We start from the raw sequence: 25,601 nt of genomic DNA on the forward strand, positions 1-25,601 counted from the left end.
GCAACTCGCGCTTCACGCTTCCAGGGGTCTCGCGGACCAGTTCCCCGGGCCGAGTCATCCGCGTTTCACATTTTCGTCAATTAAGCTGCAACTGGCTTTCATACAAGTCAGGGACCGTTGCGTAATAAGAGCATGCTCGCATTATTGGCTGAGCCCCCTATTCCTTTCACTGAAACTAAAAGTTGAACTAGCGAAGCCCCTTAGTCCGGCCCAGAGACCCTCCCGAGCGAACCACGACGAAAATGGCACCTCGCAATGTAGGCAACCTTTGAACGTATCGGTGGCAACAAAAGTGTAGTGTTAGCCGTTGAAATTAACTAAGTGGGTACCTTTGATGAATTTTGATATTGTTCAGAGCCCAATTTTTTAAAATGTTCGAACAAACATTCGATTCGAGCTGGTAATACGTTTTGTTTTGTTCACTGTTCAAGTGAAGTTTTAAGGTTGGCAATGATAAAAGTCGGGTGCAGTTTAGAAGCGTCGTTGCATTGCAACCCCGGTGGGTTTTGTAAACATACCACAACAGAGCACAACAACACGAACAACACACACGGAGGCGGTAGTCGGCACTAGCGTTCACACTAGAAAAAGTCAAAACTTAAATGAAGTTGCAAATTACAAGGTAGGTTTACGCCAGACCGCGTCTTGTCGTAACAGGCTTCGCGATGTCCCGCTGCCTGTCCTCCAATCCGCGTCTGGCGTACCTACCTTGGCCTACCTAGCATGCCTTCAGCAGGCCATGGCTTGCCCATCGTCGGTTACTTCTGAATTGTTGCATGCTGGGGGGCTCCGCCCCAGACCCCCCTTCATTCCAGATAGAGTTGCTTCATCTACAGATAACACGATCTTGTAGATGAAGCAACTCTATCTGGAATGAAGGGGGGTCTGGGGCGGAGCCCCCCAGCATGCAACAATTCAGAAGTAACCGACGATGGGCAAGCCATAACCTGGGCAGCGGGGCTCTGCCCCCCTCTTCTTCAAGGCAGAAGGCATTTGCCTGCAGAAAACTCGATTTTTCGCCGTTTTTCAGGTGTTTTTCGGCTATAAAAACTGAACCAGTTGAGCTAGGATAGTGAAATTTCGCGTGTGCCGAGCCAAGGACATACCCAAAAAGCGAGGGGGTATGCACTCGCGTAATAGTCGGTTCACTCTATCTGTAATAGCTTGCGTAAATACGCGTAATAGTCGCGTAATAGCCGAAATTGTCAAAATTTTATCAATTTTGGTGTGTTTTAGGCCGTTTTTAGCTAAATTCCGATTAATTTGTGGCGTAATAGAGCGTAATAGCGTAATAGTCGGTACACAGGTTCAGAGAGCGCATACCCCCTCGCCAAAAAGTGTGCAAAATCTCAGCCAGATCGGCCGAGCCGTTCAGGAGGAGTAGTGCTGACAGACAGACACACTCTAAAAAAAATCAATCCAAAATTCTGTAACATGGTTACGCAGCTTTTTCAATAACACCTGTTACAAAATTTTGTATCGAATATGTTACAATTTATTTTTTTGTAAATTGGATACAAAATATTGTAACGTCAGAATACAAAATTCTGTAACAGATGTGATACGGTGTTGAGCACCACTGATACAAAATTTTGTATCCCGCATCAAACTTTTGTATTCCGCGTCAAGATTTTGTAACCAATGGGATGCAATATTCTGTATCATTCATGCGAAATTCTGTAACATAGTCATTCTCTCCTGTGACATGATGCAAATTTTTGGTTCAAATGTGATGCATTTTCCTCAAGCACAGATATAGACTTTCGTAATATTGTTGTATAATCTAAGACACCTTGTCATAAAGTTTTGAATCAGTCAACAGCCTTCTGCAGCAATTGAAATAGAATTCTGCTTCATATTCCCCCCTTTTTTTTTTTTTTTGGGGGGGGGAAAAAAAAAAAAAAAAATTTTTTTTTTTTTGGGGGAAAAACCCTTTAAATTTTTTTTCCCCCCCCCCCGGGGGGTTTTAGGGCCCCCAAAAAATTTTTTTTAAAGGGGCCCAACCAAAATTTTTTTAAAAAAAGGTTTTTGGGGAAAATTTTTTTTTTTAAAAAAAGGGGGGGGGGGGAAAAAAAAAAACAAAAAAAACCCGGGGGGGAAAGAAAAAAATTTTTCCCCGGGGGGGGAAAAGGCCGGGGGGGCCCCCCGGGGCCCCCCGGGCCCCTTTTTCCCCCCCCAAAATTTTCCGGGGGGGGAAAAAACCAAGGGGCCCCCGGGAAAAAAAAAAATTTTTTTCCCCCCAAAAAAAGGGGGGGGTTTTTTTGGCCCCTTTTTTGGGGGGAAATTTTCCCCCCGGGCCCCTTTTTTTTTTTTTAAAAAAATTTTTTTTGGGGGTTTTTTTCTTTTTAAAAATTTGCCCAATTTTTTTAACCCCCTTTTTTTTTCCAAAAAATTTTTTTTTTGGGTTTTTTTTTTTTTCCCCCCCCCAAAAAAAAAACCCCCTTTTTTCCCCTTTAAATTTTTTAAAAATTTTTTCCCGGGGGGGGGGGTTTTTTTTTTTTAAAAAAGGGGGTTTTTAAAAAAGGGAAAAAAATTTTTTTTTTTTTCCTTTTTTTTGGGGGGGAAAAAAAAAAAATTTTGGGGTTTAAACCCCCCGGCCCCCTTTTGGGGGCCCCAAAAAAAAAAAAAAAAGGGGGGGGGGGGCCCCCCAAAACAAAAAACCCCAAAACAAATTGAAAAATTTAAAGGTTTTTTTTGGGACCCCTTTGTAACACCCAAAGTCCCCCCTTCCTAAAGGGGGGGGGGTTTTTTTTGAAGGGAAAAGGGGGCCATCCCCCAAAAAGGGGTTTTACCAATTTTTAAAGGGGGGGGGGCCCCCAAAATTTTAAAAATTTTTTTTTTTTAAACTTTTGGTAAACCTTCCCCAATAAGGGGGGGGGGGGCCCCCCTTTTAAAATTGTTTTTCCCGGGGGGGAAAAAGGGGGGGGGGCCCCCCCCCCCTTTTAAGGAAAAACCCCAAAAAACCTTTTTCCCTTTTTGGGTTTTTTGGTTTAAAAAAAACCGGGGGAAAAGGAAATTTCCGGTGGGGGGAAAAAACCCAAAAAGGGGGGGTTCCCCGGGGAAAACCCCTTTTTAAAGGGGAAAATACGCGTAATAGTCGCGTAATAGCCGAAATTGTCAAAATTTTTAAAAATTTTTTTTTTAGGCCGGTTTTTTGCTAAATTCCGATTAATTTGTGGCGTAATAGAGCGTAATAGCGTAATAGTCGGTACACAGGTTCAGAGAGCGCATACCCCCCCCAAAAAGGGGGAAAACCCCCCCGGGGGAAAGGGGGAGTTGGGGAAAAAAAAAAAAAAAAAAAAACCCCCGGGGGGTTTTTTCCCCCAAAAAAAATTTTTATTTAAAAATTTTTTTTTTTTTTTTGTAAATTGGAAAATTTTTTTTTGGGGGGGAAAAAAAAAATTGGTTCCCTTTTAAAAAAAATTTTTTTTTTTTTCCCCAAAAAAAAATTTTTTTTAAAAAAAAAGGGGGGGGAAAAAAATTTTCCCCCCAAATTTTTTAAAAAAATTTTCCCCTTTTTTTTTTTTGGTTTAAAATTTTTTTTTTTCCCTTTTTTTTTGTTTTTTGGCCAAACCCGGGGGAAAATTTTTCAATAAAGGTTTTTAAAAAAAAAAATTTTCTTAAAATTTTAAAAAAAAAATTTTCCCAAAAACCCCAAAAATTGGGGGGAAAAAAAAAAAAGGAAAAAACATTCAAAGGGGGGAAAAAAAAAATTTTTTTTTGGGGGGGGGGAAAAATTTTTTTTAAAAAAAAATTTTTCCCCAAAAAAAAAGAATTTTAAAAAAAAAAAAAATTTTTTTTTTTAAAAAAAAAAAATTAAAACCCAAAATTTTAAAAAATTTTTTATAAGGGGAAAAAAAAAAAAAATTTTTTTTTTTTAAAAAAACCCCCCCCCAAACCCAAAAAAAAGGTTTTTCATTCCAAAGGTTTTTTTTGAAATTTTTTTGGGGGGGGGTTTAAAAAAAATTTTTTTTTTTTTTGGGGGGGTTTTTTGGGGGAAAAAAGGGGGGGAAAAAAAAATTTTTTTGGGGGGGGGGAAAAAAAAAGAAGAAAAAACCAAAAAAAGGGGGGGAAATTTCCCCCTTTTTTTTTTCCCCCCCCTTTTTTTTAAAAAATGAGGGGAAAAAAAAAAAAAAACCCCCCCCCCCGGGGTTTTTGAAAAAGGGGGCCCCTTCCCAAAAGGGATGGGGCCCCCGGGGAAAAAAACCCCCCCTTTGGGTCCCCCGGGGGGGCGGGTTTAAAAAATTTGGGGGGAAAAAAAAAACCCCGGGGGGGGGGGAAGGGGCCCCCAAAGGGCCCCCCAAAAAAGGGGGGGAAATTTGAAAATTTTTTTTTTTTTGTTTTTTTGGGTTTTTTGGGGGGGAAAAAATTTTTTTTTTCAAATTTTTTTGGGGAAAAAAAATTAAAAATTTTTTCCCCCCCGGGTTTTTTCCAAAAAAATTTTCCCTTTTTTTCCCAAAAATTTTTAATTAAAAATTTGGGGGGGGCCCCCCAAAACCTTGGGAAGGGCCGGGGGGAAAAAAAAACCCCCCCCCCAAAAAAAAAAGGGGGGAAAAAAAAAAAAAAGGGAAATTTTTTTTTCCCCCCCCAAAAAAATTTGGGGGGGGAAAAAAAACAACCCCCAAATTTTTTGGCCCTTTTTGGGGGGGGAAAAAACCCCCCTTTTTTTTCCCGGGTTTTTTTTTAAAAAAAATTTTTTTTTTTTGGGGTGGTTTGGGAAAAATTTTTTTTTTTAAAAAAAAAAACCAAAAAGAAAACCCGGGGCCCCCTTTTTTCCCCCCCCAAAAAAAATTTTTGGTTTTTTAAAAAATTTTTTTCCCCAAAAAAAAAAAAAAGGGGGGGGGCCCCCCCCCCCGGGGGGGGGGGTTGGCCCAAAGGGAAAAATTTGGGGAAAAAAAAAAAGGGTTTTTGGGGGGGTTTTGGGGGGGGGAAAAAAAAAGGGGGGGGGGGGGGGAAAAAGGAAAAATTGGGGGTTAAAAAGGGGTTTTTTAATTTGGGAAAAAATTTTTTTTTTAAAAGGGGGGGTTTTTTTAAAAAAAAAAAAAAAAAGAAACCGGTTTTCCCCCCGGGGAAAAAAAGGGTTTTTTTTTAAGGCCCCCGGGGGGGGGGAAAAAAACCCTTTTTTTTTTAGGCCCTTTTTTTTAAAAATTTTTTGGGGGGGGGTTTTTTTTTTTTAAAAAATTTTAAAAAAAAAAAAAACCCCCCCCCAAAAAAAAAAAAAAAAAATTTTTTTTGGAAAAAAACCTTTTTTTTGGGGGGGGCCCCCTTGGGTTTTTTTTTCCCCCCTTTTTTAAAAAATTTTTTTTTCCCCCCTTTCCCAAAAAAAAAAAATTTTAAAAGGGAAAAAATTTTTTTTCCCCAAAAAAAAAATTGGAAAAATTTTTTTTAAAAAAAAAAAAAATTCCCTTTTTAAAAAATTTAAAAAAAAAAAAAAAAAGGGGGGTTTTAAAAAGGGGGGTTCTAAATTTTTTTTTTTTTTTGGGGGAAAAAAAAAAAAAAATTTCCCTTAAAAAAATTAAAAGGGGAAATCCCCCTTCCCCCTTTTTTTTTTTTTTTGTTTAAAAAATTTTAAAAAAACCCCAACCCAAAAAAATTTTAAATTTTTTTAAAACCCCAAAAAAACAAAAAAACCCGGGGCCCCTTTTCCCCCCAATTTTAAATTTCCCGGGCCCCCCCGGGGGCCCGGGGGGGTTGGGAAAAAAAACCCAAAACTTGGGGGAAAAAAAAAACCCCCCCAAAAAAACCCCCCCCTTTTTAAAAAATTTTAAAAAAAAAATTTTTAAAAAAATTTTTTAAAAAACCCCCCCGGAAAAACCCAAAAAAAGGGGCCCCCCTTTTTTTTTTTAAAGGGGGCCCCCCGGGCCCCCCTTTTTTTTTTTTTAAAAAGAACTCGAAACTTGTAGCGGGCATAAGGGATGATCTTGAATTTGGGAAATTCCCACTTCATCGGTTCGTTCTTGATGGTGTTTGATCCCTGAAGAGAAGAACGCGTGCTTGTTACAATAAGTACTACTTGTAGGAAAATAGAGATTGGAGGTCGAACAAGGCATGAAGAAAGTTATCGTAAGAACTTCTCTGTCTTTGGTACGACTGTGCTCGATGCAGCAGAGCATTTTTTCATTGCTGGCCTAGCACTGTCTCGAAGTAAACTGTGCAGGGGTACACACGCTTGAAACCTTAGAGACATTTGATCCAGGAAGCGGAAGAAGGGGATAACTCAATTTCGGTCATTTTCCAGGAGAAACCAAAAACTGTTAGGAGGGAAAACTAAAACAAAACAAATGAATGTTGCTGATGTTAATAATTTCAAAAAGCATTAGTAAAATTTTGGAAAAGAAATCAAAAGTGTAAGGTCACCCCGTAGAGGACTTCTGCGACTTATCACTTTCCGTTGAAATGGAAAACAGAGTCAGCTCACCTTATATTTCCTAAACAAAGAGGAATTTGGAGACAAGTCAAGTAGAACAATAGTCTGCATAAAGTGCATGTTACTCTGGTGTATTTTTTGGCCCGTCCCGTTTATTTTTTGTAAAAAAAAATGACGGAGGGACGGGCATATAGTATGATCCCTGCTGCACTCTAAAAAATAATATAGGATTTTGTAACGATCTTGATACAAAATTCTGTAACACGTCAGTCGGATACAAAAATTTGTATCCTTGATCCTAAATTTTGTATCACGTCAAGAATGTTACGAATTTACGAATCAGTGCTTCAGAATTCTAAAACTGATACAAAATTCTGTACTTTTTGTTCCAATATTCACAATCAGTGATATAGTTCCATGTAAAAATGCGATCTTTATGCAAATAACTGTAACTGATACAGAAAACCGTAACATATCGTTACAAGTTTACATATCGTCTGATGCAAAAATTAATAACGCAAATTTAAAGTCAAATTACGAGCTTAATTTTAACATCACAGTTGATCGGGCGAAAAGTCCTAACGTGGGGCATGGTACTTTAGAAGCTTCGGGCCAGGAACTCTAACTGTCGCGCCGCAGGGCTCGTTTCCCACCACTACCTGGGCATGCAGCGTGCCCGCTCGGTGTCATCGACAGTCTGAGGCGTGCCTCCCCATACGGCGAGGTGGCGCAAGCGGTAGCATGCCGAGCTGGCAATCCGGGGGACCGGGGTTCGGTTCCAGAGAACGCAGTTCGGTTTCTCCGGGTGTTCGGCAGTACAGGAGCGACGGAGCGAATGTGTTGGAACAAACGATCGTTGAGGTTCAAATTTTGTTTATAAAACGACAAATTTTTCTGATTTTTGCAATGCAGAATTCTGTAACCGGGAAACAGTTTACCGTAACGCGTGATACAAAATTTTGTATCAGTGCTGATACAAAATTCTGTAACATTTGTAGTGGAAATTACTGCGTAACCATGTTACAGAATTTTGTATTGAAATTTTTTTGAGTGTGTGCGTCCGTTCGTTCGTCCGTCCGTCCGTCCGAGGACTTCCCGTGGTCCGATCTTGACCAAATTTGGTATCCAGCCTCCTTGGGTGACCTTAAGAACCGCCCGGTGGCAGCAAATCCGATCCGAGCCCCAGGGGCGCTGCTGCAGGTGCATCATGGTCTACATGGGGTCGAGGAGGATTTCGGCAACGGATGCAGCTAGGAGGGCATGTAGGGGTATTTTTGGAATCGGGGCGACGAGAGAAAACCAATGGTGCCAGTTTCGAGTGAATCGGAGAAGTTCGGACCCGGGTTCAAATCCCAGCGGGGTATTTTTGGAACGTTCTGTTTATTCGAGTTTTTGCATTGTTTCTGATGTTTTTGAGGGTGCTGATGACAAGAACGACATTTATTTTAACCCCAGACTCAGGTTTAATTCCCGTCAGGGTCGAACATAGGCGAAATTCGTACGTTTCTTAATGTACGGGACGGGCCAAAGTTGCCGATGTATATCGCTACTTTTCCTGTTATTGGACTTAGCTCTTTTTTCCAAATTGAAATTTAAAATTAAGGGGTGGTTAAGTTGAATTGTTTCTTTTTACACCAGATTCACAAAAATACAAGTTGAGTTATATCCTTTTGCCAATTTGTCAAACGGACTCATGTGGACTTCAGTTGAGTTATCTCCATTTTCCAATGAAATTCAGACCGTAAAAGGGGTTAAGTTGAGTTATACCCTTTTTCCATGTGGATTTTCTCCTTAACTGCTTGGAATTCAGTCAAATAATTTGGTGTAATGATGTAAACCATTCTAAGGCACAATTATAAAATAAAAACTCAATTTAGGGATAAGTCAAGTTATCCCCTTCTTCCGCTTCCTGGATCATTTTTTTAAGGGGGCAGTAGCGCCATTGACATCTTTTTTGCTCAAATTTTGACGAAGTTCCTTCTATTACAGATTCCTTTCTGTTAATCGTGGGAAAAAACACTTATTATCAATGAAAAGAGGGTTCTTCAAGGATGATTTTGAATTCTAAGTGGGTGATTTACTGTCATTTTAGTGGGGTCTGCGAAGGGCACAAGACAACACAACGTATTTGCCCAATAATGACAAAATATCACTTCGCGCAGAGCTACTCAGTTCCCGAGTCCCCGCTAGAAGTTTTCCATCCAAAATTTGTCCACTTGTTTTACATACTTGCGCAGTAAAAATGACCCTCTAGCTTTGAGAAATAATATCGGGAAGTATTTTGTAACTCACCTTTTATGAAACGTTAAAAAAACATGTTAGACCCTTGTTAGACCCATCGAACGTTATTAATGTGTCCCTGGAGCCAATGTAGCAGCACCAGCCGGCTTAGGGGTAGGTTGGGTAAGAAAAGTACACTCGAGGCTTGGGTAAGAAAATAACACCCGTTATATCTCCGAACTGAAACGACACTGAACCATCACGATAGTGGTTTTAGAAAGATTAGTCATCCCGCTGACAAAAAATAAATTTAGCCCAGTTCTACCTATAATATTTAGAATCAAACTGCACGTTTGAAAATAACATTAAAAATACTATGAAAATCTTTTTTTTCAATTGTTTGTACTTTGAAGTACAGCTTCCTGCAGAATCAGCCGACAGTCCACTGTAAGGTACCACCTTATAGCTTAGACCATCATCTTTGAAAAACAGTGCCGATCGATGCTCTTAGACTTCAACACAATTTTTTATAAGTGTAAAAGTGAAATGGGGAAGAAAAGTACAGGCATTGGGGAAGAAAAAAACACCCTCTAAGAAACTAAAAGCGGGATGAAAATTGAATTGATCACGGAAATAGATTTGATTAGGCGAGACAAGCAAAAAATGTCAACACAAGTTATAGAATTGGACTCGAAATAAACAAGTTATTGCGCATTTATGTAAAAGGGGGAAGAAAAGTACAAAAATGCTGTACCCACTTATCTCTGAGAAAAGGCTATTTTGACCTTCTGTGATGAGTCCATGTAGAATCAGAACCAATTGACCGATTTTGACGAAACTTGAACTAATGGCAAGTGAAAGCTCTCCACTTTAGGGGTAAACCTGTATTGAGCCAAGATTGGTGGTCTCCTGGTTCGAAATCGCAATTCTTTTCGTTGTACTTTTCTTTCCCGGTGGTGTACTTTTCTTACCCTTTTCGAGGAGTTCCGAAATCACATACATTTTGCCATGTTGTACGTAATGTGGGGAACTATAATCAATGAACAGTGATCAATTTCATTAGGAAGGCATTGGATTACAAGTTGACGAGAGCAGAATAGTTGAATCCTCATTTGGAACTTCTGTACAGTGCAAAGTATGCGTTTTGTACTTTTCTTCCCCAACCTACCCCTAGGGCCCGGAAGACTTGCATAGTCCTACGGAGAACACTGTAAGGTCCTACTGTGCGGTGGTCCTACGGAAAATACTGTAAGAGCCTACGGAGAATATTGACAAGGGGGCTACGGAGAATAACCACAAGCTGTTAACAGAATTTTCTGTAGCTTTTTGCCGCAGTGGATGCACTTTTCTTCTTAGAAGTGTACGGCATACATGAAAATTTGTCGCATATCTGTACTTTGAGCCTCATAGAAACTAGGCAAATGCTTCAAATTACAATCCTAGCACACCGTTAGAAAGGAAAGACTCTGACGGTCATTTTGAGATATCGCGGGGGAAAATCGGTCGACAACTGCCGAAGATACAGTCACACAAAGTTACAATGAGGGCCTTGAAAAACACAAACGCGGCTCTGTACCCCAACAAACGACTCCAGTCGAATTTCTGGCAGCAGATTCTTAAAGTACAGCTCAACACCTTTCCAATGAGCCCAGAATTGTCAAAATCGGTCAACAATTGACGATTTTAGCATTTCGGACCTAAAACAGCTTAAATTTTTCAAGGGCGTTGAGCGACCTCTAATTTTGTGAAATTTGGAAAACCCCGAAACACGTGTTCCCTTTTTTTGGATAAAAAATCAATTTTGACCCAGCAATCATGAGATTTCGAAAATTTTTGCAAACGTGAAACACCCTAGGCAACCACTTGAGAAATCCTATGTCCCCTGAAGCCCCAAAAATCTCTGGAAATCCGAAATCTTTCCCCAAAAAGGCCAAAAACAGGCAAATATTGGGCTTAAAATTGGACGAAATATCTTGTCTTGAGAAATCTTGTGTCCCCAAACATCGTACGTGGTTGTCCCCTCTGCCAATACATAAGAATTATCTTCAAGACTTAGAAGAATAATCTGTCTTTTTCAAAAAATAGTTGAGAACAAAGTTGCAAGTTCAGAAGTAAGTAAGATGTGAGCACCTCAACTGCGAATCGGGCTGAGGAAAGTCACCAACATATCAAAAGTTTTTTTTTTTACTGGGAGCAGTGCAATAGACCTACCCGAGCCGAAAAAATTACTTCTGTGGCTGTGCGGAGCCAAGAAAAGAGAGGAAGAAAACATGCATTTCGATGCAAACCACCGTGCTGGGTGACACTTCATTCACTGAGATTCCAAACGCTTTGAATAGCACGTATGGTGCGATGCAGCTGAGATATCGCACAATACGTGCAATACAATAGCCATATTGCACCTTGCGTGCGATGCGTCCCGAAAATGCCCTATACTAATGCATGGGAATGGGGAGGTATTGCACTTCATGTGCAATGCTTTTCCATCGCACCAATTGACGCTATACTCATAGCGTTTGGATTTTCAGTGTTGCCCAACTTTGGTTGATAAACTGTATCTCGCCCATAATAGGGTACTGGATCAAGACTCATTCATTCTTAGTCCATGAGACTAGGGGTAATGGACTCGCAACGGAGCTGGCCGGAATCTCTGCCATGCTAATTGTAGTTCACTATTTCTCCGACTAAATATGCGATTTTTGAGATGGCTCGGGCATTTTCGGAAAGAAGACATCTTAAAGCATGCCCTCGGGAAGCTTCTATCGCAAGTTGAAGATCCGTCCCCCCTGCGTCGCCCCTGGCACCATGGCCGTCGCCCTGCGCATTTGAGTAGCGCAACGGTTAACCTGTTCCTGTTCGAGCCCTGGTGGGAAAATTGAAACTTTTTTGAATTTAGGGCATACTTTAAGATGTCTTCTTTCCGAAAATGCCCGAGCCATCTCAAAAATCGCATATTTAGTCGGAGAAATAGTGAACTACAATTAGCATGGCAGAGATTCCGGCCAGCTCCGTTGCGACTCCATTACCCCTAGTCTCATGCTCAGTCTTATGAGTGCAAATGGAACACTGCAAATGCAAAGGCGATACTCAAGAACATTTTTTGGCGATACAATTCAGTATCGCCAACAAACGGCATTACGGAAAAGTATTGCCTTCAGAACGGCGATACACAGAAGTATCGCCAAAATTTGGCGATACTGTTGGGTATCGCCAAAACCACGGCATTAAACCTAACGACTTGTCCCCTTGATTTGTTCAACGTTTAATGCCAAATCGTGGCAATACTCCGAAGAATCGCCAAATTTTGGCGATACTTTTGTGTATCGCCGTTTTGAAGGCAATACTTTTACGTAAGGCCGTTTATTGGCGATACTCAATTGTATCGCCAAAAAAGGTACTAAAAGTATTGCCGTTGGATTTGCAGTTAACCCATCGTTCTACCCTTAGGAATACGCAGGGTTGCCTTCTGTCTTTTGCCGGCGTTGAGTTGGTGGCCTTCGCAAAGAGGTGGAAGAGGGAGGGGAGTTGTTCTCGTATCGTAGAACAGGCATTGCCGGGAAAATTGAAATTAAATGCATTCTCTTTCCACTCGTTGTTCGCGCGAAGTGCCATGCTGACACGAATCTGTGAAAAAAAATAGCCGGACAAGTTCCGATAAGAGGAAAGTGCGGCTTAGTGATTCTAATGCTGGAAAATTTCCAGGGAAAAATACGGAAATTTTCCGTATTTTTCCAAAAGCCTCCGAAAAGATGAAAAAATTCAAATAATGCGCACTATGCAGAGGAGTAGTGCGGACGCACAGACACACACAAACATAGACAGAGACGGAAAAAACTTTCCAACCCCAGCTGAGTAACTGCACGGTAAAAACGGTTCCTGGTTTTCCCAGGAACTCCCTGGAAATGGCCTATGTCTTTATAAGCTTCCTGGGAAAACGAGATGCCGTTTTTACCATGTGGCTTCGCTATCGCTCAGCCAGCAACTGTGATTGGTGGTTTTCAAAACTTTCGGATGCCACCGCTTACCCAGACGTTGTCATCCAACTCTTTCTTGAAGCTCAGATTCCCCGAAACTGTCTGAAGATCAAAGGGTTTGAAGGGATTGAAGTGACTTGGACGTAAGTCGAGTGTATAAGTTTCTTGCGAGTCGCATCTCCCGAAACTCCTCGCAAACGCAATAAATGGTCCCTAGTGCAGAAGACCTTGAACTTAGGGGATATAACTGTTGACGTGGAAGAAATGTACTTGTTCGGCAAAAGAATGATTAGATGATCATTAGTCAACTTTTTACTGGGTTGTTTCGTTTATTCACTCCTTCGTAGTGATCGATGTCAAGAAAAGTGATAATGGGCTAATTTGCCTCCCGACCTGAAAACGTTAACCCAGTCTTTAGATTTTCGCAATTTTATCTATTTTTGCATAGGAAAAAGATAGCGTTGGCAGATTTGAATATCAATGGAGAAGAGGCTGTAAAAGCTATTTTATCAGGCCTATTTTTATTTTTCTTCGAAGTTGTGAGATTTTGACCCATTTTGGTCGTGTTTTTGGTTTTTCAGGAAAACTGATCCAGGAAGCGGAAGAAGGGAATAACTTGACTTATCCCAAATTGAGTTTTTATTTTATTATTGTGCCTTAGAATGGTTTACATCATTACACCAAATTATTTGACTGAATTCCAAGCAGTTTAGGAGAAAACCCACATGGAAAAAGGGTATAACTCAACTTAACCCCTTTTACAGTCTAAATTTCATTGGAAAATGGAGATAACTCAACCTTAGTCGAGTCCGACAAATTGGCAAAAGGATATAACTCAACTTGTGTTTTTATGAATCTAGTGTAAAAAGAATCAACTCAACTTAACCCCCCCTTAATTTTGAATTTCAATTTGGAAAAAAGAGGTAAGTCCAAAAAATACACCAGAGTAACATACACTAATGCAGACTATTGTTCCACTTGACTTGTCTCCAAATTCCACTTTGTTTAGGAAATATAAGGTGAGCTGACTCTGTTTTCCATGTCAACGGAAAGTGATAAGTCGCAGAAATCCTCTACGGAGTCACCTTACACTTTTGATTTTTATTCCAAAACTTTACTAATGCTTTTTGAAATTATTAACATCTGCAACATTCATTTGTTTTGTTTTAGTTTTCCCTGCTAACAGTTTTTTGTTTCTCCTGAAAAATGGCCAAAATTGAGTTATCCCCTTCTTCCGCTTCCTGGATCATCTAGTAATTAAAAAAAGGGCAACGCCACCTCTTTCCTATTCAAAAATAGATAGAATTGCCAGAACCTAAAGACTAGGTATCTAATCCTTCGTCGTGAGGAGAATTTGGGAATGACTTGAAGTTTTGTGGGACCCTAGTCTTAGGGTATGAATTTATGTAATAGACAGGCACTTTCAGCCCTGACGTGAGACATCTGACACAAGTATTTACAAAATGTCGTATAGCCACTTTTTTCACTTTACAATAACCTTCTATGCTTGAGTCAAGCATAAAGTTACGCGACGATACGCTTAACGTATGTTAAATACTCATGGAATTCCTCCATGCATTTATAAAGGTGGAATTCTAGGGGGGAATCTATGCGGATGGGCCTGTTACGCTTCATTTCTAGCGTAACCTGATTACGATTGAAAACAGAGGGTAACACTACGTTTTAGTTTTACCAGAGTGATTTTTAGTTCTTTTGTGTCTTAGGTTTTAGTTAGCTGTTTGTCCGACACATAGGGCCTAGATTTCTTGTACTTGATACAAGTTCGCATAATTAGCATTTAACAGGTTTTATGAAAGGCACCGAAAGATACATTAGCAAACACTGATTATGAAGAAGGACCATTCCTACGATGAAAAGGCAAATGAACAACGTAGGTGAAGAAATCATGTTAACTCCAAATTAAGTATTTGGCTGAAAACTGGCATTTCCTCCATGGGAAATGCTACACCTCGCACTGCAAAGCAAACTGCATTCCAGTTTAGAAAAAGCGTTTAAAAATGTTTGTAACTGAAATAAATCTCTTGTAGGTTCACTGTTCTACAATGCAAATTGAAAGTTCATAGTGTGGTCAATTATTCTCACCTTCTGTTTTCTAATAGGGTATTTCCGCGAATCTTGAAACGGAAGTACGAAGAAAATAAGTAAGTACTCAACTTCCGTCCCCTAGCCTGTGGAGGGGCCGGAAGGGAGCCCTCTTTCCCCCTCCACAGGCTAGCACAAAACTGCTCTGCAATTTAATGGCCGTGGACTAGATGGGTTCCTCGCGAGATTTTCAACACAACTCCATTTTCGGAACTTTTCAATTGAATGAGGGGCTGGAATTCACTGGCCAGCATGCGAGCCATCGACCCCGCTGACCGTGTACGATGACGTCAAAGGGCAATGGAACCTTCCATTGTGCTGTTACGAGAGGTTGCTTCTTACGGCAAAAGTATTAATGCGTTTTCCCTCGACGCTGTGTTGAGGGGCCAGAATCATAAGCGCCCACAAGAATCTTGATGGGAACATACTTGACCCGGCCCCTTACTACAAGGACTGAACTTGATTTTAAAGCCTACGAAAACAGCGAACGCGCCAAACAGAAATGGCTGTGAGATGTCGGAGCCACAAGCTAGACCAGCAGACTGGTTGCATGTCACCCGCACGCCTGCGGCTCACGAAAGTTACTTCATTCGTCACGATTCGTTTTATGAAAAGCCTGCGGCCTCGATGCTGAACCGGCCTATGTGAAGCTGTGGATGTAACTGTAAACTAAAACGATTGGACTATAGAGTTTGGCCTATGGGGCTCGCTTCATATTGCTTAGACTAAGAGGCTGAGGCTGAGGCATATGGCTGAGACTAAGTATGCGCATATGAATATAGGATTAATAATAATGGGAAGATACCTCTCGTAAACTAAAGGTAGGGGGAGGGGAGCGGTCATTTCGAACGTTCAAATCTCCCAACAGGGTGCTTCGCTTAGCAATAAAAGGTATGAACCTGGATCTTATCCATTAAATCAAACCACGCACACGGATCGACCACGACCCATGGGCCAGTGTGAGACAGAATTGGAATTTCGAAATCCTAATCGTATCACTGTAAAAATTATTGTGAATTTACGAAAATTTTTGTTACAAATTCCTTGTAAAGTAACAATAACATTTCGTTATTTTATGGAATTTATTTGTAGAGGCCATTTTATGAATTATTCATCACATAAATCTTCTTAACTTTGTGAAATTTGTTCGTGAACACCGCCTTATTAAATGGTACAAACGAAATGCATTTCGAAGGTAGCGGTAATACTACAGCGAGGTCACCAAATTATGAAATGTTTCCTAAAATTACAACAAATGCTTGGGTGATTCCGTTGCACAAATCGCTTGTAAAATTGCGAGATAGGGTGATACCTTCGTCGTTTTACAAGATGTTTTATAAAACAAAAACCGCTGAAACAAGTTCATCTCCATTTAATCAGCGTGACAAGGTAGAACAAAAGCGGTCCACGTAATTGGGAGGAACGTGTAAAAAGTTTCTGATTTTATAAACTACTGTGGCAAGACTAAAACGTTGTAAATTTACAAATAATTCGTGCAACGAAATTACTCCTAAGTTGTTTGTAAATTTACGAACAAATTTTTAACAGTGATTGTTAGTCTATTTGCTGCGTGTTCGTACTACATTAAGGCCAGGGACAGGTGAAAAAATGAAGAAGTTTGTTGAAATTGAATGAAATGAGTTCTGGGTGGAAAATGGTCCTTTGGACCTTCCTCTTTCAGGATCTGTCGGGACTTCGACTATCCGGGACCTGGAAGTGCTTAAAATACATCTTTTCGCACACTCCTGCATTTACGACACTTTAGTAAAATTGTCCGTTTTGCCATCAAGGGGGGAGGGGGGGGGGGTCTAGCGAAAATCTTGCCATTTTCAAAATGAACCCCACTGTCATAATTTGTTGGGAATATGAAATCATACTTCAAAGAGACTAAGATTTGATTTTTGAAGGCATATGCTAGGTCTTGAACCCTGTCGAATTGTCTTTTTTGGACTGTTTTGGCTTTATTTAGCCGTATCTTGAACAATCCTCTTGCGCATACTATTTTGACGTAAAAGGCTTATCTTCACATTTTGCACTTCTTCGATTCATTTTAAAAAGATTCCAGCATGCCTAGTTCAAAATTTCCATTATATTAGTAATCACATGCTTTTTTCATCTAAGAAGTCACTAAAACTTGTCTATTTTGTACATTGTTGATCAATTTAAGTGAAATGCATGCTTTAGAAGCTTGCCAATGATAATGTAATGGACATTTTCAGTTGTGCATGCTGGGATCTTTTAAAAATGAATCGAAGAAGTGAAAAATATCCAGGTCAACCTTTTACGATAAAATAGTATGCGCAAGGAGATTTTTTTGGCTGAAAATCCATTAAAATCTGTCACCAAACTTTAAACGCCCTTTTCTCCGAAGACATTTTTTTAACATTTGAATGGTCCTGTGCGCATACAGTTTGAAGTGTCGTCGATGATATTTTTTCCACTGACTCAGTAGGTTATTGCGAGGAAACGCAAGTGACAGTTTTTGTAAATTCCACCCAGAAGTATGGTTTTGGATATCGGTTTTTACAAAAAAAGGGAAAATCTTTGGTTTTTGAAAAATATCAAAATTGAAAAGTTGGTATTTTGCTATCAGTGCCGGAAACTAAAATCTGTCACTTGCGTTTGTTCTTTGGACTTAGACGAACAAAAAAATATGTCGGTCAGGTCAATAACCCAAAATTGGAAACGCACAGGAATTTTTTAACAAACACTTAAAAAATTATAAAAAAGCCTGTATCTCAGGAACCGCTTGATATTATGGGATGGGATTTTGGGTGAAATAGTTTATCATCAAGAGTAAGATTTTGACAGAAAATAAGAAGTTTTGGACCAGCAGTTTCTGAGATCATTTTTTCACCTGTCCCTGGCCTTAATAGTCTGACTTGTTGTCTCGACTAGACAACGCCCGCAGACGCCAACAAGTTCATTCAACGTAAGTAGGCTATTAGGGTGAAACTTAAAACCCTCGCATCTGTTATAACTGCCCCGCCCGGGGCAGTTCGTAACAGCTTAAAGGAAGTCATCAAGGGCCAGTCAGGGCCGCATACAAAACTCAAATAGTCCCAAATAGACTCAAATAGATCTCGCCATACAAGTGCTGACATTTATTTTCACGGTCATTTTCAATATTTAGTATTTAGCAAAAACTAAAACAAGGCAGGTGTACGCCACACCGTGTCATGTCGTCAGAGTCTTTGCGCTGGTGTGCCAGTTACGACAATACACGCCTGGCGCTTACATTTACCTTGGCCTGCGGCGCTTCCTGCTTGCCTTCGGCAAACCGTCACAGGACTTTCAGTTAAAGCAATACGTAGATTACTCCGCGATAAAAAAATTTCAAAAGTTTACCGCAATAAAATTTTCAGTCGACCCCCTTTATTCAAGATACAAATCTGGCCAGCTGCCAAGTCGGGCCCCTGGACCCCCCTTACGACCCCTCGTTGGAAAGGTCGTGGCAAGATCTATCGAAAACAGCACTAAAATTTTTCTGTCGGTCGACCCTCTTCATCCGAGATCCTGATCTGGCCAACTCGTGGAAGCGGCTGACATTTTTTTTGTATCAGTTGTCGGAACTAGGGCCAATGAATAGACACGAGTGGAGAATATGAAAAAGAACAAAAGCCGGACACAGTGCATAAAAGTCGCTCACTTGTTCATGTAATGGGTTCATTTGGGTTTTAAAAATTGTTAAAAGCTGGTCAAAGACGAGTTTTATGATTTTAAACCGCAGATGAGACCTTTAAAAATTTTTGGCCAGCTTAGAGCATTTTGGCCTATTTTCACAAGAAAACACCCCAAAATCCGATAAAAACTGCGAAAATAGCCAGTTTTGGTGTGTGATTACCAATGATTACTGGACGAAGTGTACACATGATTACTAGAGTGGCTGACCCCTCGCCGCACCACTAGCTTTGTGCTCTGAGTCTCGGCCTGCCGTTTGGTGGGCTCTCTGCGCGACCGACCGATTATGCTGCAGGAGGACAACTAAGGGAAGGTGGGGTACCATGTGGCGGTTTTTGTTAAGTGCCCGTCAACCCAATAATACCAATCACATTACATCCATAGGTCATGTGAACAAAATGATTCTTCATCTTTTCATTTCCGTTGAGATTTCTAATTTATCTGTTTTGGTTGCTGAGTTATCCCGAGTTGAATGGGCCTAAGTCAAAGTGTCACTTCCCACCCCACGTAGTACACTATGTGACAGCCTTAGTGCACCATGTGACAGTGGCCTTTTGTCAGGGTTTAAATCCTATTCAGCGTACCTATACGCAAAGAATGAATGAAGAAGTCCTCCAGCTATTTTCGTTGAGTTTATCAATTTATCATCTGTGGTGCAATGAAGGTTTTTGGCTGAGCGATAGCGAAGCCCGTTACTCAGGTGGGGTTGAAAAGTTTTGTCTGTCTGTCTGTCTGTCCGTGTGTCTGTCTGTCAGCACTACTCCTCCTGAACGGCTCGGCCGATCGTGCTGAGATTTTGCACACTATTTGGGTATGTCCTTGGCTCGGCACACGCGAAATTTCACTATCCTAGCTCAACTGGTTCAGTTTTTATAGCCGAAAAACACCTGAAAAACGGCGAAAAATCGAGTTTTCTGCAGGCAAATGCCTTCCGCCTTGAAGAAGAGGGGGTCAGAGGGCAGAGCCCCCCAGCGCCGACAAGTTGAAAAGTAACAAGGGTCAAGATCTTGTTATCTGTAGATGCAGCATTCCTATCTGGAATAATGGGGGCCTGGGGGCGGAGCCCCCCAGTATGCAACAATTTAGAAGTAACCGACAATGGGCAAGCCATGGCCTGCCGAGAAGGCAGGCTAGCGCCTCAGGCCAAGTAGGTACGCCAAGGCGCGTATTGGAGGAACAGGCAGCGAGACATCGCGAAGCCTGTTACGACAAGACGCGATCTGGCGTAAACCTACCTTGTAGTTAATAGTGTACAAATGTCATGGACTGAACACATTCAACTGAGTGAATCGTGGAATCGCATAGCGAATGTCAGTGGTGTCACATGGTGCCCAAATCAACAGTTTTAGGGGAAACGGCAATAACGCTCAAAGTTTATGCCGTAGAGAATCGAGCCAAAGCTTATTTTCTGCTTAAAACATCAAAAGAGAACATCTTGCATAGCATTTGTCCTTAAAACGTATTTTGAAGGTAAAAAGCGGACGCGGCGGGAAATAGAAAAAGTTTTCAATCAGCTATTTTAAGACGGTTTCCAATTCTGATCGCTACCATTCCCGTCCTTTTTGAGAGAGAGAGACTTCTGCGGGGGGGGGGGGGGGGTAATGGCCGCGGAGCCTAGAGGCTCAAGTTAGCCAGGGGATTAAAGGGGAGGGGGGAGTGTGGCGGGGAGTTTAAAATTTCAGGAGAGGGTTAGAGGCAAGAAGGTCAGCTGTGGCAGGCAGGGCGGCGAGGGGATGGTCCATGATGTCGTGCAGTGACGGGGCGAGGTCTGCTTTGATCTTTTCATCTTCAAAGAAGGCACGATCTGTCATGGGGCAGGCATCGATGAAGTGGGCGGCATCCGAGGAGGCCGCGGACCCGCAGTGTGGGCAGGGCGAAGGTTCGTCAGCGATGAAGCGCGTCAGGTGGGCAGGTGCCCCAGTCGTAGACGGGAGATGGAGGTAATGGTGGCTCGCGCTGCCTTGGCTCTTTGGAACCAGGGGCGCTGGGTCGGCGTTGGGGCGCAGAAGAGGTGACGTCCTTTTGTGTGGGCCGCCCACTGGGCGCACCATGCTATATTTTGGCGGGCACGCTGTAGTCCGAAGAAGGTGGACGGAGGTAGGAGGGCAAGGACGGGGTCGCCGTCTGTCCTGGCCAGGTTGGCGGCTGCGTCCGCGGCTTCGTTTGGAGGGATGCCACGATGCGCTGGGACCCAGGCGAGGCGGAGACCCACGCCCCGGCGGCAGAGGTCGACGGCGATGGCTCTGGCCTCGCAGAGTTGGGCCGGGGTGGATGCAGAGGGGGAGGCCGAGGCTAAGGCGCGGAGGGCCGATCGGCTGTCAGAGAGAATGAGTGGGTTAGTGAGTCCTGCGTCTCGAGCGTGGGCGAGGGCCACAGCGATGGCTTGGAGCTCGGCGACATAGATGGTCACTTCGGGCTGCATTTTCATGGCGAAGGTTTGCAGGGTTACCGCGTCGTAGACTGCTGCGCCGACGGAGTGGTTGCCAGGGGGCCCGCCCTTGGAGCCGTCCGTGGCCAGTACATGTGCGTCGCTCCACAGCCCTGCACGGAGGGCAGAGTACTCTTCTTGTCTGGGAGGGGCGGACGGGTCGCCCGCCGCGACCGGGCCGGCGGGAAGGTGGTGGTGATGGGGATCGGGTACAGCCAGTCTTGATGTGGTAGCATGTAGCCCAATTGTCTTCCCTCCCGGGCGGGTTAGCCAGGAAGGTATTGGCGTGGGCGGCGCGTTCAAATACAACTCGGATGCGGTTGGGTCCGCAGCGCTCCAGGGATTTATACGCATAGGGCCGCATTTTGCGTCCGAGGGCTTGGGGGTGGATGTTAGCAAGGTTTCTCGGCTCTGATTTGGCCCCCGAGTCAGTTGGGGCTTGGCCAGAGACATAAACATGGTACGGGCCGGGGTGGTCGGCGGGGTACTCACTGACAGTCGGCTTGTTGACATGCGGAGGGGCCTGGGTGTCCTGTCGGGTCCGTGGTGGAGTCCGATTGGGGTCCAGCCCTTCGTCGTCGGAAGAGTGCAGCAGGTCGGTGGTGACACTGATGGGACGTTTGGTCCCCGTCTTGCTGAATACCAGAGAGGTGTCAACGCTTGAAAGATCCATGTTGATGTTGTCACCGATGGAGGCGGTGTTATCGTCGAACTGGGCCTGGTGGCCTCCGGCTCCGCTGGAGTCGTCGGCTTCATTTATCCCGGGGGAAGAACGATGTTTCTTCTTCTTACGCCCTGCCGTGCCAAGGACAGGGAGTTAGGGAAGAAGGACTTTGTCCGGGGAATTTAGGAATAGCAGAAGAGAGGCACGTGTGTACGCTACGGAGTTCCACGTACGAGTCGGTTCAGATTCCCGTCCTTTTTGAAGGAGAGTCGCGACCTATTGCACGTCGATTCTCCTTCATGGTACCCTCCTTTGAGTCTTGATACCGCTGTTGGATAGCAAGCCGTTTGGGAGAAAAAGCCTGAGTCACATGGTGGCCGTGTCACATGGTACCCCACCTTCCCTTACGGAACGTTCCGTAGTTGGCAAGTACGGACGGTCCAGGCAAATTATTGACCAGACATGTTCCGTACTTTTATCTCACAGTGTATAAGATTGTGGCTTTTATTGCTCAGAGCTTGGTGCGTCCGTGGCCGATCTTAGGGCGTGCAGCATTAACGTTACGCACTATTCTTAACCGTTATATGCTCCCGTCATGTTACGCAGGCCCAGATCGCCGAGTCCCTCGCTCAGCGTTACCATTCGCAGGAGCGGAATGATAATAGGGGATCTGCCGGACGTATCCGTCCCCTGCTCTCTCCGACTTTGCTGGTACTTTTTGGATGGTTATCTCTCCCATAAGTGAACTCGCGTCATCACATTAGGTCCCCCTAATTTTTTTTTTCAAAAGGAGTTAAAGGTATTCCTGGATCGGAAGTCAAAGGCCCAAAGTAAGAAGTAAATCCACGTCTCCACATGCTCTGACGTCCCCGCTACGGAACGTGACGGGAAATGGCTGCACCTGTTCTTTCTTTCGATTTTGAAATAAACAAATAAAAATCCTGAAAAACATTATTTTGGGGCAAATCGTCTGGGGACCAGTTATACTTGGGGACAAACAGTGTGGGGTACCTATTGTCCCGGGGACGAAATGGGGGGTACAAATAGTCCGGGGACCAATTTTCGGGGACGAATTGTCCTAGACCCGCTCCTTAGTAAGCTAGGAACCGTTTGTATCGTGCAGGGATTCGTTAAAATATCCTGTGTGCACTTCTTTATTTTTTAACTCTTTTGATGTTCAGATGTTTTCTTTTTTTTTTCAGGGTCTTCGTGCCGTGCCAGGTGGCTGAAGTCTGGTTTTCTGGTCCATCTAGCGAAGAAACAAGTATGTGACATACGACGAATACTCCTTGCGAAGTCGAGTACTTCAGGAAGGACTCGAACCGGAAGTGGCGTGGCAACGGAGAGGAACTTACAGAGCATCGCGCGGTTCAGCTAGGCGGTGGCGGGGCCGAGTCGAGCATCAAGTTGTCAGGTTTGTGTCAGGTTTGTGGGGCGAAGGGCACACTGTAAAAAATTCCGTACTTTTGTACGGAGATGGTACAGAAAAATATAGTACGGAGGTACGGAAAATACGGAACTTTCCGTAGTTGGCAAGTGCGGACGGTCCAGGCAAGTTATTGACCAGACATGTTCCGTACTTTTTCCGTACTTTTTTCTAACAGTGCAGCTAATTATAGTCCCCCCGACAAACTGTGGCATAAAGCTGCGGAAAACTCGGTATGCCGCTTGTGGTTAATCTCCGTAGCCATCTTGCACTGTAATCCAAGTGTGGACCTAGTCCACGCGAGCTGGGAAACGTGGACCACGAACACTCTGAGAAAAAAGTATGGAAAAAGTACGGAACATGTCTGGTCAATAATTTGCCAGGACCGTCCGTACTTTTTTTCCGTACCCGATCACACGGGTTCAAATCGAGCAAGTACGGACGTTCCGTACTTTTCTCCGTACTTCCGTACTATATTTTTCTGTACCATTTCCGTACAAAAGTACGGAATTTTATACAGTGAATGGTCCACATTTGGAAGTGTGATTGGCCTATGAGGAGTTCAGCGAGCGCTGTGAAGCGGTGACCATAGCTTGGTCCACGTTGTCTGGCGAGGACCATTGTGGTCCACGTTTCGTAGCGTGGACCTGGTCCACACTTGGATAAGCAGTGTGTCCAATATTCTCCGTAGGATCTAACTCTCTTCACTCTCAGACCTACATATATGGACTTTTTCTCTCTTGCTTATAGCGTTTGTGAGCAAACGTAAAATGTACTTTGTTCTTAACTATGCATAATTCAGATCGTTATATAGATAAAATTGTCAATAGATATCTATTGACAATTTTATCTTTATAACTTCATAATAATATTGTGTAGAAATTGAAAAGTTCATTGCAAATGACAAAAAGTCCGGTTTTATGGACGAAATACATTAAACAATGAACTAAATAGTGCATAGCTTAAGAATAATTAGAACTTACATATTACGTTTGCACAAAAACCTTTATGGCAAGAGTTAAAAATCAATGCGAGCCTGAGTGGGTTCTCCGTAGGTCCGTCCGTTCGCTGTGTTCTCCGTAGTCTTCCAGAACTATAAGGTCTGACGGAAAAGCCTGAGCAGTCTTACGGCGAATAGGGAAAAGTGCCGAAAATGGATCGGGGTGCCAATCATGGATCATTTACGTCAGGGAGCGTCCATAAAGTACGTAGCGCTTTTTGAGGCCCTTTTTTTACACCGCCCCCCATTAAACGCAGCCTCGGATCCCTCAGCCTCCCCCGGTGCGTTACGTAACGAAATGCTTTACAGTTAAATACGCGCAGAAACTGTCAAAACGTACGAGGCAACCGCACACAGTAAAAAAAGATTCGCTGTTTTGGTGGTCGTTCTATATCCAATCTCACCGAAACGGGTACCCCTACAAACCCGGCGACGGTCTGTCACCAAACCGGTGACCTGCGTCACCAGGTGGTGTTCCACCAGAGAGGTTAGGATGACCACAACAACTGTTTTTGAGCTGTTTGTGCATATTTGTGCGTGCCCGCCGGCAACGTTACGCTTTGATGAGTCACGCGAATGATAACTGACAGCCCCTGACTTGTTTTGTGTCCTATTTCACATTAATACGACGATTAAAAGTCGCTGGCGGGAGGGTGACTGCAGTGCCGTTCTGGTGAGGTGGCCGCTCCGGAACGGACCGAGCGCCACCGAAACTAGACCGAGCGTCGCCGAAACGAACAGAGGGCCGCCAGAACAGTTTGAGGGTGTTGCTGTTCTTGTAATATTCTCGTTTTGGCGCCCAGACGTCACCGAATCGGCGAATCTTTTTTTACTGTGCAATTTCACGCATTGAAGTAAGTGATTTTCGTCGCTCTTGCGTTACATCACGCTGGGTCGGAAGTTATTGGAACGCCCCTGTCAAAACGCGAGGGGGAAGAGGGGGGTGATCCATGCGTAAGTCAGACTCAAAGATGGACCATTAAAATCAGTGAAATTTCAAAGCCCTGCACTGTAAAAAATTTGTTCGTAAATTTACAAACAAATCAGGGGTAATTTCGTTGCACGAATTATTTGTAAATATACAACGTTTTTATGTTTTTATCGATTTATGAATTATTCTTCACGCAGTAGTTTGTAAAATCACAAACTTTTTACAAGTTCCAATTTACGTGGACCGCTTTTGTTCAACATTGTCACGCTGATTAAATGAAGATAAACTTGTTTCAGCGGATTTTTTTTGTTCTATGAAACATCTTGTAGTTCTATGAAATATCTTGTAAAATGACGAAGGCATCACCCTATTTCGTCATTTTACAAGCGATTTGCGCAACGAAATTACCCATGGATTTGTTGTAATTTTAGGAAACATTTCATATTTCTGTGACCTCACTGTAGTATTATCGTCACTTTTGAGATGTATTTAGTTCGTACCATTTCATAAAGCGGTGTTCACAAACAAATTTCATACAATTAAGAAGATTTCTGTGATGAATAATCCATAAATCGGCCTTTACAAACAAATTTCATAAAATAACGAAATGTTATTGTTACTTTACAAGGAATTTGTAAAATAAAATTTCGTAAATTCACAATAATTTTTTTACAGTGTGTAAATATCAATGTATTTTTTCAAATGTTCAACTCTTGAGAGTTTGTCTTTGTGGTTATCTCGGAGTGTATCGACAAAAAATTAGGTCATGCTTGTTTGAGTCGAAATGCAGGACATATGACAAGGTAG

At 42.7% G+C, this 25,601-nt stretch overlaps 2 protein-coding genes across 4 annotated transcripts in view; both read right to left on the reverse strand.

The window, feature by feature from the left end:
* Window positions 1-25,601, reverse strand: part of LOC117645490 — a 76,405-nt gene that overhangs the window by 20,649 nt on the left and 30,155 nt on the right. Inside the window, exon 1 of one of the 3 annotated variants that reach the window (XM_034385741.1) lies at window positions 21,266-21,299. The exons of 1 other annotated variant lie outside the window; for it this stretch is intronic. The gene's annotated coding sequence lies outside the window, so the exon portion shown is untranslated. Of the gene's footprint in view, window positions 165-21,265; window positions 21,300-25,601 lie in introns of those variants that run through there. One more of the 3 variants, XM_034385743.1, reaches the window with a different exon arrangement.
* LOC117645547 lies at window positions 570-15,177 on the reverse strand. Its single transcript, XM_034385829.1, has 5 exons — window positions 15,007-15,177; window positions 12,613-12,774; window positions 12,029-12,211; window positions 5,891-5,974; window positions 570-581 (listed from the first exon to the last, which is right to left on the reverse strand). The coding sequence occupies exons 1-5, from the start codon at window positions 15,088-15,090 to the stop codon at window positions 570-572; spliced, it is 525 nt and encodes a 174-aa protein (XP_034241720.1). The 5' UTR covers window positions 15,091-15,177.

The sequence above is a fragment of the Thrips palmi genome, unplaced genomic scaffold, assembly GCF_012932325.1.
Source record: "Thrips palmi isolate BJ-2018 unplaced genomic scaffold, TpBJ-2018v1 HiC_scaffold_18, whole genome shotgun sequence".
NCBI lineage: Eukaryota > Metazoa > Arthropoda > Insecta > Thysanoptera > Thripidae > Thrips > Thrips palmi.

Bases quoted from the DNA above. Each gene is read 5' to 3' on its own strand.
- LOC117645547 (XM_034385829.1), bottom strand. From the start codon at position 15,090: ATGTTCCCATCAAGATTCTTGTGGGCGCTTATGATTCTGGCCCCTCAA. The intron at 12,212-12,612 runs GTAAGCGGTGGC...TTTTTTTCACAG, and splicing joins AGTTGGATGACAACGTCTGG to ATTCGTGTCAGCATGGCACT. The intron at 5,975-12,028 runs GTAGAACGATGG...TCTTCTCTTCAG, and splicing joins AACCCTGCGTATTCCTAAGG to GGATCAAACACCATCAAGAA.